The sequence below is a fragment of the Panthera tigris genome, chromosome F3, assembly GCF_018350195.1.
Source record: "Panthera tigris isolate Pti1 chromosome F3, P.tigris_Pti1_mat1.1, whole genome shotgun sequence".
Taxonomy (NCBI): Eukaryota; Metazoa; Chordata; class Mammalia; order Carnivora; family Felidae; genus Panthera; species Panthera tigris.
In genome coordinates this window covers 44,405,800-44,419,995 of record NC_056678.1, presented here as the reverse complement: position 1 = coordinate 44,419,995, position 14,196 = coordinate 44,405,800, and the positions used below count along the sequence as shown (strand labels likewise).

Here is a 14,196-nt window from a genome sequence, read left to right as displayed (position 1 = left end):
CTGCTTCTTGGGCTTCAGACATGGAAATCAGAACTCATAGCAGCAGTTAAGACACCTGCCAAATTGCTGGCTGTGGCTTAACTGGTGACCTGAACTCTGGTCTTCTGCCTTTACTCCAGAGGTAGGACGTATTGGTAAGTGTGACGGTGGCGTTGGCCTCTACTGCCTTGGTTCAGAGCGTCCCATAAGCCTAGGTCAGGGTCATGGCCGGGGGAAGGTGTCTCTTCTCACCGCCCTCCATCCTCACTCAAGGAGATAAAGCCCGCCCTCTGTTTAGGAGGTGGGGTGGCCATGGAGATGGTTCATAGCAATAGCTAGGCACGCTAGGGTAACTGAGCACTGAACCCCACCACCCCCTACTCCACATGACAGACTGAGGGCCCTTCTGTCTTTGGACACTGTCATGGGCTGAATTGTATCCCCTCAAATTCTTATGATGAGTTCTTAACCTCCAGGACCTCAGAATGCAACTGTATTTGGAGATAGGGCCTTTAAAGAGGGAACTGTGTTAAAATGGGGTCTTTAGGATGAGTCCTAATCCAATATGACTTATAAGAAGAGGAAATCAGGACACAGACACACACAGAGGAAAGATCTTGTGAAGAGGGAATATGCAGACATCTCTACAAGTCAAGGAAAGAGGCCTCTGGAAAAACCAACCCTGCTATGCCTTAGTCTTGGACGTCTAACCTCCGGAATCACCAGAAAATAAATTTCTGTTAAGTCACCCAATCTGTGCTAAGTTGTTATAGCAGTCCCGGCAAAGTAATACAGACACCTGCTGCAGACTCATGACCCCTAGCCCCACTGCGTCTAGTACCTCCCAGGCCCCTTCCAGGGCCGCCCCTGTATTCTTCTCCAAACCTCTTTCCGCCCCATAGCTCCAGATTCATCAAGTTCTTGGGGTCCAAAAAACTAGCCCCACAAGCCCAATCTCCCTTTCTAGGGGCTTTGAGGAGTGCAAGTTTCTGCCTCAGAGTGGACTGAGGGAGGGTCAGCTGCCCCCGAGGCTCCCGGAGGAGTGAGGAGAGATTAGGAAATACATAGAAAACAGCCCGATTGATATTTTGAGTTGCCCCAAATGTGATAACTGACGTTCCACCCCCCCGGGAGTCCTCAGCCAGGCCACTAGTGGTAACACGTGAGTAGACGGGTCCCACTGTCCAGGGGCACATTGCTCTCTCAAGTGATAAATACAGGGTTTCTAGGGAGCAGGGTAGGACCCCAAAAACTGGCAGAGAAGCTGAACCTACACAGTCCTCTTACTCTTTGAGGGTGCACAGACCCCCAAGTCCCATTCCAGACCCAGCCCGCCCCTGCAGGAGGGAAAGGGGCTGAGGGGAGGAACAGAGACGCCTTGTTAAACGCACTGTGTTTGTTCCGGGCCCCGGATATTGACGCAAGAGGCCTTATCATTGGGTCCTCAGGCTGGGCTGGGCAGGGCAGGGCAGATCTGAGAGTTAAGGAGATTCGGTCCCCACCGGCCTGTGGGAGAGAAGAAAAGAGAAGGGGCAAGGAAGGCCACGACAGAGCAAGGCAGAAGCTGCTGGTTGGGCCCACGATGAAAACACTCGTTCTTTTGCTGCTGGTGCTCCTGGACTTGGGACTGACTCAAAAAACACTCCACAGGTGAGGCCACGTCCCCAGCACTGTGTCCAGCTGGGGCAGCTCCCTGCCCTCAAGCCTAGGGCTGCCCTGGGAGAGGAAAGATGACGGGGAATTGAAGAGGAGAAGAAACTAAGGGCCATCTTGTGTTGGCCTTGACCCCCAGCCCACGACAAGCCAGCCCTCTGCCTCCATCTCTGACAGAAACTGCTGCCCAAGGCCCAGGGAGCCTCTCTTGTTAGTAAAGAGCAGGAACCTGCAACTTGGTGTGGAGCTCACGAGACCGAGTACTTGATCGAGAGACTGACCATGGCTGCCCCCCAATAGTTTGTCTGCCCTTTTATATCATCCCCTGACAAGGTTCATGTAAAATTGCAGAACATTTTCCTAGAAAATCTCAAAGAGCTCTGTGAGAGGGAGGGCCAATTCAAGTCTAAGATTCTAAGAATCTCCAGGAGGCAGAGATCAGACTGACAGGCCGGGGGCCGAGAGGGCACCAATTCTGGCCAAACTCTGGCATGCTGCCTTGCAGAACTTCTCCTGTGTCATTTCCCAGTTTGCCTCTGGAAAAATGGGGTGGGGAGAGGGCAGGGTCCGAGAGAGGCAGAAAGGCATCTCCTCCTCACACGGGGCTTTGTCCTCAGGGTGCCCCTCAAGAGGCATCCGTCCCTCCGGAAGAAGCTGCGGGCACGGGGCCAGCTCTCTGAGTTCTGGAAATCCCAGAATTTGGACATGATCCAGTACACCGAGGCCTGCACGATGAGCCAGGGTGCCAATGAGCCCCTCATCAACTACATGGATGTGAGGAGTCCCGGGGCAGGGGCTGGGGATGGGGGAGGTGGGAGGATGGCTTGGCCTTTGGGAATGGCCAGTGTCGGCCAGCAACACCGAAGGTCAGTGTGGATTTCTCCTCTAGGATAACCCATAGGGACTGATCCCCTGGGTCCCTGTGGATTTGACCGAGCAAGCCCCAGTGCGCCCAACCGTGTAGAGCTCTCTGCAAAAGAAAAGGGATGAGCAGGGCAAGCATGCCAGTCAGAAGGGCCCTGCTGCATGTCCTGGGACACATGACTTAACCTTCACCGGCTTCCCTTCCCTGATTGCAGAACACAGGCATCACCGCCTCTTCTGCTTTGCTCGTAGAGTGATTATGAGGAATAATGCAAACAAAAGTTAAAGATAGGCAGGTGCGGAGAGGCTGATTTGATCGTCTCCCGTATAGCCCTTTCTCTGCTCCTTCTCCCTTTTGTTGCCACTCCTGAGGCTCTGTAAGCTCCAGTCTGTGCTAGCCCAGGCTCTGGCCCCAGAGAGCTCTCCATAGGCCCCCCTGGTGAGCACCTTCCCCTTTCCCACCACCTACACTCTCCTCCCTTCCCTCCCTCCCCCATAGACAGAATACTTTGGCTCCATCTCCATTGGCTCTCCACCGCAGAACTTCACCGTCATCTTTGACACTGGCTCCTCCAACCTCTGGGTCCCTTCCGTGTACTGCACGAGCCCAGCCTGCAGTAAGTAGGGCCAGGGTCAATGGCAGCCAGGGCCTGGCCCTCTGGGGGAAGGGAGCTTGATTTCCAGAAACTGGCCATCCAGGCTGCACCAGCTTCCCCTCTCCACCTCTGAGTCCGCCCTGGGACCTTCACCTATGGTGAAAACAAGGCTGAGCCAGGGACAGAGCTAAAATCTGACTGCTATCCAGGCCAGCAACTTTCATACTGACCCGGATTAATAGGGGAAAGCTCAGCCACTGAAAATACAAAGTCGATACAAATCGTTGAACACATGATGACTCGCTCCCTTTGGAACACCCGAAAGAATGTGGGAGAAAGTTCCGTTCAAATGGCTGTTTCTGGGCAGGTCGATGGGTTGGGTTCTAGTGCTGACTATTCACCTGCTTCAAGAGGGCTTGGTGGCCTACCTCCCAGGATATCAGAGGTGGGGCTGACGGGGCACAATGTAGGGGTGGGTTTATTTGGCCGGAGGTAACTCAGACGTCTTTGTTAGCGTCGGAAAGGGAAGAGCTAAGGAAAGATGTCTTAGTCTGTGCTGGATAAATTCTAGAGGCACAATGTCTCAGAAAACCCCAAAATTGGGTGTCTACAGGTTAGGCAAGGAATTGAGAGTAGTTGCCCGGCACGGTATTTATTTATCTCCGAGTTTCTTTTGAATACCAGGCTCTGACCCATACTAGTTGGCGGAGACTTCTGCTGGCGCCTGATACATGAAGCTTATCTTGGTGTGCCTCATGAGGTCACTGTGAGCAATCACGTTTCCCAGGGACAATTATTTGTTCTCCATTTAGGCCACCACATGTGGCTAGAGGAGAATGTAGTAACTAACTAAGGAGGGCCATGGCCAACCTTTCTAGAGGCCCCCACTCAATCTGGGAGTTGAGGGAATAGACCCTGCATCTCTGTGGTATCAGGGCAGGGACGGAGGCAGTGAGCTGATGTCCCAGGCAACAGCAGCATCCTTGCTTTTCCAGAGACACACGCCAGGTTCTACCCTTCCCAGTCCAACACATACAGCGCGCTGGGGAATCATTTCTCCATTCAGTACGGGACTGGGAGCTTGTCTGGAATCATTGGAACCGACCAAGTCGATGTGAGTACAATTCCTTCCTCTTTTGTCTTTTGGCCAGAAACTTGGGGGACAGAATATTTTGCAGAGCTGTTAGGGGAACAGTTTCAGATCGGCCTCTGGAAGAGGTGGAAACAGGGAGTTGGCTTCCAGGGAAAGGGGGAAGCCTGGCCAGGAGGGAGTAGCACTTCCTGTTTGAGATAACGGCAGTGGGCCAGTCTGCTCAGTGTGCTGAGTTCTAGAGAGGCAACAAAGAGGAATCCACAGAGAAACAGTGCACAGGGCAGAAAGCCTGGTGGCAGGCTTTCAAGAATGAGTTAAGGCAAAGAAAAAAAAAAAAAGAATGAGTCCAAGATGCTTACTCTCAGTTCAGTAAGACAAGAAAAAAGAAACTAAGGGTACTAGGATTATAAAGGAAGAAATTACACTGTCATTATTCACATATGACAAAATTCTACGTGTAAAAAATCCAAAAATATCTACAGACAATTGGGGTTATTAATTAAGTAACAAAGTTGCTGAATACTAGATTAATGAACAAAATGATTTGAATTTCTATATATCAGGAAAACATGGAAAATAGATTTTTTAAAACCTATTTTTTTTTTGAGAGATAGAGACAGAAAGTGAGTGGGAAAGAGGCAAAGAGACAGGGAGACACAGAATCCCAAGCGGTCTCTAGGCTCTGAGCTGTCAGCACAGAGCCGGACGCAAGGCTCAAACTCACAAACCACGAGGTCGTGACCTGAGCCAAAGTCGGACACTTAACCGACTAAGCCACCTGGGCGCCCCTGGAAAATAGATCTTTAATGACATTATTTATAACACCATCAGAAACATCAAATACCTAGACATAAATTTAACAAAACTGTTAAATGTTTCAAGATCTCTATTCTAAATACACTACAAAACATTATTGAGTGAGACTAAGGAAGATCTACATAAATTGAAATGACTCAGTATTTCATGACTCAATATTATAGATAAGTCAAAGTTTTTTCAAATTGATCAATAGATCTGTTAATCAAAAAAATGGCAATTTTTATTAGAAATTGATGAGCTAATTCTAAAATTTATATGGATATGTAATACACTCAGACCATCTAGATGAAGAAACACACTATAAATATTAAGACCTATTATGAAGTTCTAGTAATTGAGATAATGTGGTATTGGCACAAGATAAGCAAATAGACAAACGGGACAAAAGAGAAAATTAAGAAACTACTCTGAATTATGTTGAACATGAAACTGCAGTGCAGTGGAGGAAATGACAGTGTATTTATTAAATGGTTCTAGCTCATTTGGATTTCCATATAACCAACCAACAAACAAAAGAATCTTGGCTCCTATCTCACACATCATCAAACCTTCTGATACATTGTAGGTGTTAATATGAAAAGTGAAATAAGAAAGCTTTTAGAAGAAAACGTAGGAAAATGTCTTTAGGACCTTAGGGTAGGCAAAAGTTTCTGCAACATGTTACAAAAACCACTAATTAAAGAGGGGAAAAATGATAAATTTGACTACACCGTAATTCATATCTTCTGCTCACCGAAAAACACCAGCCAAGTCTGGAAGAAGATATTTGTAATACATCTATCCAAAAAAGGACTTGATTCCAGAATAAAAAATTCCTACCAATCAATAAGAAAAATGCAGATAACCCGCTTCACACAAGAGGATATCGAAATATTCAGTTTCATTAGTATTAGGAAATACAAATTAAAACCACAACATAACCCACTGCATATCCACGAAAAGACTAAAATGGAAAAGATAGGTAATATCCAGTGTCATTGAGAATCTGAAGCAACTGGGACTCTCAAACGTTGGTATGGGAAATGTCAATTGGTACAATCACTTTGGAAAACTCATTGTCAGTATTTACTCAGGCAAAACACTTACATATCCTGTTATCTAGCAGTTTTCTCCTAAGCATAAACCCAACATGTCTACTAGAAGACATGTACAAGGATTACTGTTAGCAATAGTCAATACCGAAAACAACCCAAATATCCATCAATGGTAGAATGGATGATGATGATGTAGTCATACCATGGAATACTAGTGACAATGAGCAAAGTTACAACAGACTGCACTAGTATGTTGAGTGACAGGAGCCATATAAACAAGAATTCATCCTATAAGATTCCATTGATACAAAAACTCAAGAAGAGGCAAAGGCAGTATAGGAGGGGAAACCAAGAGATGGGTTACTCTTGAGGAAAGGCGCCATGATTTGCAGGGTGTGTGATTTGCAGGGTGCATGAAGGGGCTTCCGGTTCGGGAGCTTGCTGACAAGGGCGAGTACAGTTTGTGAAAATTCTCTGCACTGTCCACTTACGATTTCTGTATTATACTTCAACTTTTAAAAGTTTACATAAAAAAAAATAAGGCTGTGAGAATGTGGTGAAATCACTGTGCCCATTGAATCAAGAAAAGTTGGGTGGGGGAAACATTCCGTTCAGGCCAGAGGGAGAATCCGGGAATCCGAGATTGTTCGCCAAAGATCTCCCATGCAGTTTTCTCTCGGGTTTTCTCCCATTAGGTGGAAGGACTGCTTGTGGTCGGCCAGCAGTTTGGAGAGAGCGTCACGGAGCCTGGCCAGACCTTTGTGAACGCAGAGTTTGATGGAATTCTGGGCCTGGGATACCCCTCCTTGGCTGTGGGAGGGGTGACCCCGGTGTTCGACAACATGATGGCACAGAACCTGGTGGACATGCCCATGTTTTCTGTGTACATGAGCAGGTAGGCCCGTCAAGCCCACCAAGGTTAAGGTCAGTTATGACTACAGGGAGACAACATGGTCCAGTCAAAAGAGCACCAGACTTAGTAGTCAAGTACCCGGCTTGGATCTCTTTCTTGACCTATTACCAGCTGTGTGACCTTGGGTTTACCCTCTCTGGATGTTGAGGAAATGGGGTTTGCCTCACCTTGTAAATTGTACCACACTGAACTAATATGAGGAATCTCTGGGATTGAGTACTCATTTATGCAATGAATAAATATTTATCAAGCTCCTATTCTGTGCTGACTGTGATACTGGGCACCAGGAGCACAATAAAACAAGGAAGACAGCCCCTGCCCTCAGGAAGCGTGATTCCAGTGGTAAGATGCAGGAAAAAATTCGAAAGTAAGCTGACAATAAAATAATGAAATGTTAAGGGACTAATAAAATACAATAGAATATCACTCAGCCTGAAAAAGGAAGGAAATTCTAACGCAAGCTACAAATGGATGAACCTTGAGGACATTATGCTAAGTGAAATAAGCCAGAAAACAAGCACTGTATGATTCCACTTGCATGAAGCTCCCTACAGGGTCAGATTCAGAGAGACGGAAACCAAGATGGAGGCTGCCAGGTGCGAGGGACGGAGGGGGGTGGGCAATAGAAAGTTATTGTTCAAGGAGTATGGAGTTTCCATGCACAGGATGAAAAGCTTCTGAAGACCGGCTCGCCACAATATGAATATCTAGAACACCAGTGAACTGTACAGTTTTAAATGGTCAATTTATACAATTGTTTTAAATTGCTTGCTGTAGTTGGAAAAGGTCATAAGGCTCGCATGCCTGGGATCCGGAAAGGCTCACCTAACCTTCATCCCTACATAGGAAGGAGATTTCTTACCTTTCTGACTCCCTCCCAGTGAGATCTGGTCTGAGCTGACCCAGCTTTAGTGTAAGCCCATTTCCCTTTTTCTCCACTCCTACGTGGAGAGACTTGAATTTCCTCTATTATACTGCATGGCTGCAGTTGGGACCAGCCCAGGCAGAGCTGGGAGCGGGACGGCAGGTGGCCCAGACATCTCTGCTGCTCCCTTACAGGTTCCTGAGCAGCTCCCTTCCAGCTGGGAGAGACAAATGTTAGGATGGGAAATAGCAGAGGCTTTGCAGTCTGACTGATCTGGATTTAAGCCCTGAGCCTCAGTTTCCTCAAATGGCCACAAGGAGATGTAAGATGTAAGAGGATGATTTCCTCTTGAAAATGAATCATTTTCATGTCCTATTTCCCCAGAATCCTGTTAGGTGCCAGAACATAATCTGAAAAATCAACATCGGTGAAGATTAATAAGTTTTCAAGCTCTAGTAAGTCACGTTACATTCACATTAGCTTCTTCACCTTAACACGATGGAGAGAATAACCTGGAAGCTCCAGGCACCAGGCACCACCAAAACAATAGTGGGAAAGATACTTGGGGGAAAAGGCTTTGGGGGGTGCCTCAAGTCACATGGTGTGTGCACCCCTCAGATGGCCTTGGCCTTGGCTCCGCATGAGTGTTGCATGACCAGAGCTGTCATCTCCCTTTCCCACCTTCCTAGCCCTTTTATCCAAGAAGAAAACATTCACAAATCATTACACAGACCTGTTTCTATCCTTTTGCCAGAAAAGATCCAGACTAATCAACTTGCAGTAGTGGGGAACTCTGGTCTCAAAGCCTAGGCTGATATTTCCCCTCTATAGGTACTTGGTGTGAGTGATCAGACCAAGAAATAGGGCACTGGCTGAGGCTTTTTCCTGGGGTTTTCCAGTGGCCCTTCCCTGACAGCCTGCCTTTCTTTCCATGTAGTGACCCAGAAAGTGGTGTGGGGAGTGAGCTGATTTTCGGAGGCTATGACCACTCCCATTTCTCTGGGAATCTGAACTGGGTCCCGGTCACCAAGCAAGGCTACTGGCAGATTGCACTGGATGTGTGAGTATTCTCGTTATGGTATGACAGAAGAACTCAGGATGGGCACCACTCAAATTGGGTTAATTGAGTTGACCTGAATCAAAGTGCTGGTCCCTGGGAGAGGATGCTGGGGGCTCGTTGTGCAGGGCTAGAAGCATGGAGGGGCTGAGCGGGGGTGCAAGAGGGGCCTCGGTCTCCAGGGCAGCAGGCACATGGTACCAAGTTTCAGCTTCCCTCCTTGCACGCGTGGTGCTCCCTCAAGTCAATACGAACACTCAGCCAACTACTCAGGGCTCATTTAACGCTAATTAATACATAGGTCAAAGGGCGAGTGACACGGGGGTGCAGGTGTGAACTGGACTCAGATTTTGCCTCCATGGAGTGTGTACAGAAGATGAGACACACACACAAACCCCCACCAGGTGAAGTGGAGGGTGGACTGTGGTCCATGAGATGTGCCACCAAAGTGGCCTTGGCAGACAGGGCAAGACAGCTCCTGCCTGAAGAACTCCTCAAGCAAGGGTTTCATGAAGGAGGTAACATTGACAGTGTCTTGACATACATACATGCATACATACGTGTGTGTGTGTGTGTGTGTGTGTGTCTGGGCATGGAGCAACCAAGGAAGTGGGACCAGTGGCCGGTCACACATCTAGCACTGGACTAGACCATCCAGGAGTTCAAAGAAACGCAAGTCTCAATTCAGCCAAGAATAAGCTCCTGCAAGGGGAGGTGAGGCCATGTGCTTGGCACGAGGGATAAACAGCAAAAATCTTCAGTGTTCACTGTCTACTGAGGGTTTTTCAAACCGTAAGGACTTACCCATTTATGAGGCATGACCTCATTTTAGGGGATCATGACGTACATTTTTCATGAACTGGAATAGAATAGAAAATATCAGAGTGTACTTCGCATGTTAAGGTTGAGCACTGTTTCATTTTTTTAGTTTTATTTCTTGTGTGTGTGTGCGTGCGTGTACTGGGTCCGAGAGTACATGTATTTCTGCTGTGGGTATCAGCCACAGAAAAATTGAGAAACACTCATGTGTAAGACAGTCAAAATGGAAATCCCAAGTGTATATTTGAGAGCCTGTAGAGGATGAGAGCAGCTGGGGAGACTTCAGGGCTGGGGAGGAGGAATCTGGGGTGGGGGAGTGGGGAGGGCAGCTCACGACATTTTCCTTGCCCTCAGAATCCAGGTGGGAGGCACAGTGATGTTCTGCTCTGAGGGCTGCCAGGCCATTGTGGACACAGGGACTTCCCTCATCACGGGCCCCTCCGACAAGATCAAGCAGCTGCAGAAGGCCATTGGGGCAGAGCCCATGGATGGAGAAGTCAGTGCCTGCCGGGGTTGGGGGGAGGCGGGAGCAGGGGAACTAGGCCCTCTCTTGGGAGGTGGGAGGCCTCTAAATGGATCCTCTGTGCTGTGTTTTAGTATGCTGTGGAGTGTGCCAACCTCAACGTCATGCCGGATGTCACCTTCATCATCAACGGAGTCTCCTACACCCTCCAACCGACTGCCTACACCCTGCTGGTAAGAACTGTTTCCTTATTCTGCAAGTCACAGGGCCGTCCCTTCCCCACGAGGAGTCTGCTACTTCCTCTTTCGGTAGCCTGCACTTACCCTGAGCCCCCCTCCCATCTTACCCTGTGCCGAAGCAGCAGTGCCCCCTCTAGAAAGGACAAAGCTGCCGGCTGGTTCTCTCTCATTTCCTGTCCTGCAGAGAAGCAGAAACAAGCCTCGTACAAGCCATGTAGTGAAGTTTCCGGGCGTTGTCACGTAGGACTTTTCAACCGACCACGTTTAATCCCCTCAAACGTCCAGCAAGACTGGATATTATTATCCCATTCTATAGATGAGGATACTGAGACTCGGAAGGTTATGTGGCTCAAGATTTGAGCTGCGTGGAGAGGGAGTACAGAATCAGGTTATATCTTCTAACATTCAGATTAACATTCTTCTCAAACAAGAAAGTGTCTTTTGCGCAGTGAATTCCTAAGTCGGTAGAGTGAGGTAGAAAGGGAATTCCTGGGGAAGTCTGGGATCGTTTCACACCACCGTTGGCCCAGATTTCCAACATCACATGGAGTTCTTTGGTGACACTAACACGCTAACTTTACCCAAGAGCCACCCACAGCACCTGGGTGATTGCACCAGAATGGAGGTGCTAAGGTATAGAGGACTTTGGGGACTTACCTACCCCCACATCTTGTTCTCCATTAACTGCTTCCCCAAGCCACCAAATATAAACAGATAATGCAAGTGAAAACAAATGTGAGGTGGTGGGGTTTTTTTTTTTTTGGCTTTTATTTAAATTCCAGTTCGTGGGGCACCTGGGTGGTTCAGTTGGTTAAGCATCCAAGCCTTGATTTCAGCTCAGGTCATGATCTCACAGTTTGTGAGTTCGAGCCCTGCGTCGGGCCCTGCGCCGACGGCACGGAGCCTCCTTGGGATTCTTTCTCTCCCTCTCTGTGCCTCTCCCCACCCCCTTCTCTGTCTCAAAATAAATTTTTTAAAAACTTAAAAAAATAAATTCCAGTTAGTTAACGTACAGGGTAATATTGGTTTCAGCTATGGAGTACAATGATTCAACGCTTCCATACGGTACCCTGTGCCCTCCTTAATCCCCATCACCTAATTCTCTCACCTCCCCACCCACCTCCCCTCTTTCTGGTAACCATCAGTTGGTTTTCTATAGTTTCTTGGTTTGCCTCTCTCTCTTTTTTTCCCCCTTTGCTCATTTGTTTTGTTTCTTAAATCCCACATACGAATGAAATCATATGGTATTTGTCTTTCTCTGACTTATTTCACTTAGCATAAAACTCTCTAGCTCCATCCATGTCATTGCAAATGGTAAGATTTCATTCTTTTTATGGCTGAGTAATATTCAATTATAAATATATATATACACATATATATACACTCATATATATATATATATATACATAAATATATATATATGTATATACACACACTACATTTTCCACATTTTCTTTATCCATTCATCAGCCAATGGACACTTGGGCTGTTTTCATAATTTGGCTATTGTAGATAATGCTGCTATAAACATTGGGGTGCATACATCCCTTTAAATTAGTATTTTTGTCTTCTTTGGATAAATACTTAGCAGTATAATTGCATAAAAATCCTAGAGGAGAACACAGGCAGTAACCTCTTTGACATCAGCCTTAGCAACTTATTTCTAGATGTGTCTCCTAAGGTCAGGGAAAGAAAAACAAAAATAAACTATTGGGAACTCGTCAAAATAAAAAAGCTTCTGCAGTGAAAGAAACAATCGAGAAAACTAAAAGGCAACCTACAGAAAGGGGGAAGATATTTGCAAATGACCTACCTGATAAAGGATTAGTATCCAAAACACATAAAGAACTTCTAAAACTCAACACCCAGGAAACAAATAACCCAATGAAAAAATGGGCAGAAGACATGAATAGACATCTCTCCAAAGACATCCAGATGGCCAACTGACACATGAAAAGATGCTCAACATCACTGATCAACAGGGAAATACAAATCAAAACCACAATGAGATATCACCTCCCACCTGTCAGAATGGCTAACATCAACAACACCAGAAACAACGGTGTTGGCGAGGATGTGGAGAAAGGGGAGCCCTTCTGCATTGGTGGTAAGAATGCAAACTGGTACAGCCACTCCGGAAAATTGTATGGAGCTTCCTCAAAAAGTTAAAAATAGAACTACCTTACAATCCAGCAACTGCACTACTAAAAAAAGCAAACGTTTTGCTTTAGAAAACAGCTTCATGTCAAGTCCCTAAGCATCTCCAACAAAGGGATTCTGGAGCTGTCACTGTGAACCCCAAACTGAGGATAAGCTAGCCATTTGAACTGTGCCAAATTCATCAGCCTATACACCCTTCAGGACTCCGGCACCCCACCTTCTCAAGAAGGTGCTTTAAGGCCTCTGTGAATTTCCTCTACCCTCATCAGCAACCTCAAATCTCAAATGGTTGTCGGAAAGACCACACCTGCTCGGTAGACCCCAAGTCTTTGCCAAACTAAAAAAATAAGATTGGAGAAAGTTATACCCTTCTCGTGGAAAAATGAATGCCTACTTGCTTTATACCTAAAAAAGGATTCTTCCCAGAACACAAAATAGCAGTGTAACATCTCTCCCTTAAAAAATTGAGTTGAGGTTCACAAAGAAAGCAGAATTCCAGCCAACATCTTCTAAAGCCAAATCTTTTGCTCTTCCCGTCAGGCAACAAAGTTTCACTTTTTCTGATTATCAAACGGGGGGTGGGGGGGCGGGGGGGGGGAAGCGGGAGACGTGTATAACAGGTGAACAGTTGACAAAATTGTAGAGCTTAGAAGCCCAGGCCCACATGTATGAAACTATGCAGGCACTTTGTGGAGTAAACAAGTAGAGACTCATGAAGCAGGAGGAAGAACCAACCAGCCAAAGCGGTGACCGCATGGAACGGTCCAGGGCCAGTCGCCCCCACTACCACACAGTACAGCCTCCAGGCAGCACTACTTCCCTTTCTCCCTACATGTCACTTACATCTTTTTTTCCAACCCCAGGACTTTGTGGATGGAATGGACTTTTGCAGCAGTGGCTTTCAAGGTCTTGACATCCAGCCCCCAGCTGGGCCCCTCTGGATCCTGGGTGATGTCTTCATTAGACAGTTTTATTCAGTCTTTGATCGTGGGAATAACCGTGTTGGGCTGGCCCCGGCAGTCCCCTAAGGAGTGGCCTTGCCCATGTGTCTGCCTGCCTGCTTGCCCGATGCCCTTTAGAAATTCAGCTGTGCCTGGGAGGTTGGGGCATTCTTCACAGCTGTCAGAAAGTCATTGCAATTGTTCCAAAGCCACAGCTTGAATTAGGACCAAATAGAGCATGAGAACATACACACCCACTCACACGCTTCACACATTTCACACACACCCACGTCCACACCTCCTCCACCACCATCATGATGGAAGAATTAAGTGGTATGCCCATACTTTGTATTGCTTTTTGCTAACATTTTCTTTTGGAAATCTCCAAACATGTACCCAAACAGAGATTATAGCACGATAAATCCCCGTGGACCCCAGCCACTTTTCATAACCCACCAGCATGTAGCCAGGCCTGTTGTATCTGGAGCACCTCTCCTCCTCTCTCCAGCCCACACACCTGCATTATTCTGAGGCAAATTCTTGGTATCATATCGTAAATCATCACTGCAACGATTCACCCATAAATCCTTCTGCTATTCTCAAATACGCAATCAGTGTTCAAATGTTGTCTATTGTCTAGGAAATGTTGGGTCATTTTCATGGCTGATTTGTCTGTATCAGGATGCAAATAAAGTTCACCA

The 14,196-nt window shown here is 46.9% G+C and overlaps 1 protein-coding gene across 2 annotated transcripts; it reads left to right on the top strand.

The window, feature by feature from the left end:
- Positions 1-1,460: 1,460 nt before the first annotated feature.
- Positions 1,461-14,196, top strand: CTSE (cathepsin E). 2 transcript variants are annotated; one of them, XM_007077143.3, is made up of 9 exons: positions 1,461-1,629; positions 2,250-2,406; positions 2,996-3,113; positions 4,088-4,206; positions 6,734-6,933; positions 8,754-8,876; positions 10,047-10,188; positions 10,290-10,388; positions 13,418-13,681. In XM_007077143.3, exons 1-9 carry the CDS (start codon positions 1,562-1,564, stop codon positions 13,580-13,582), a joined length of 1,191 nt encoding a protein of 396 aa, XP_007077205.1. In that variant the 5' UTR covers positions 1,461-1,561; the 3' UTR covers positions 13,583-13,681. The 2 variants fall into 2 exon arrangements, with proteins under 2 accessions (XP_007077205.1, XP_007077206.1); XM_007077144.3 differs by lacking the exon at positions 10,047-10,188 and having other exon boundaries at positions 13,418-14,196.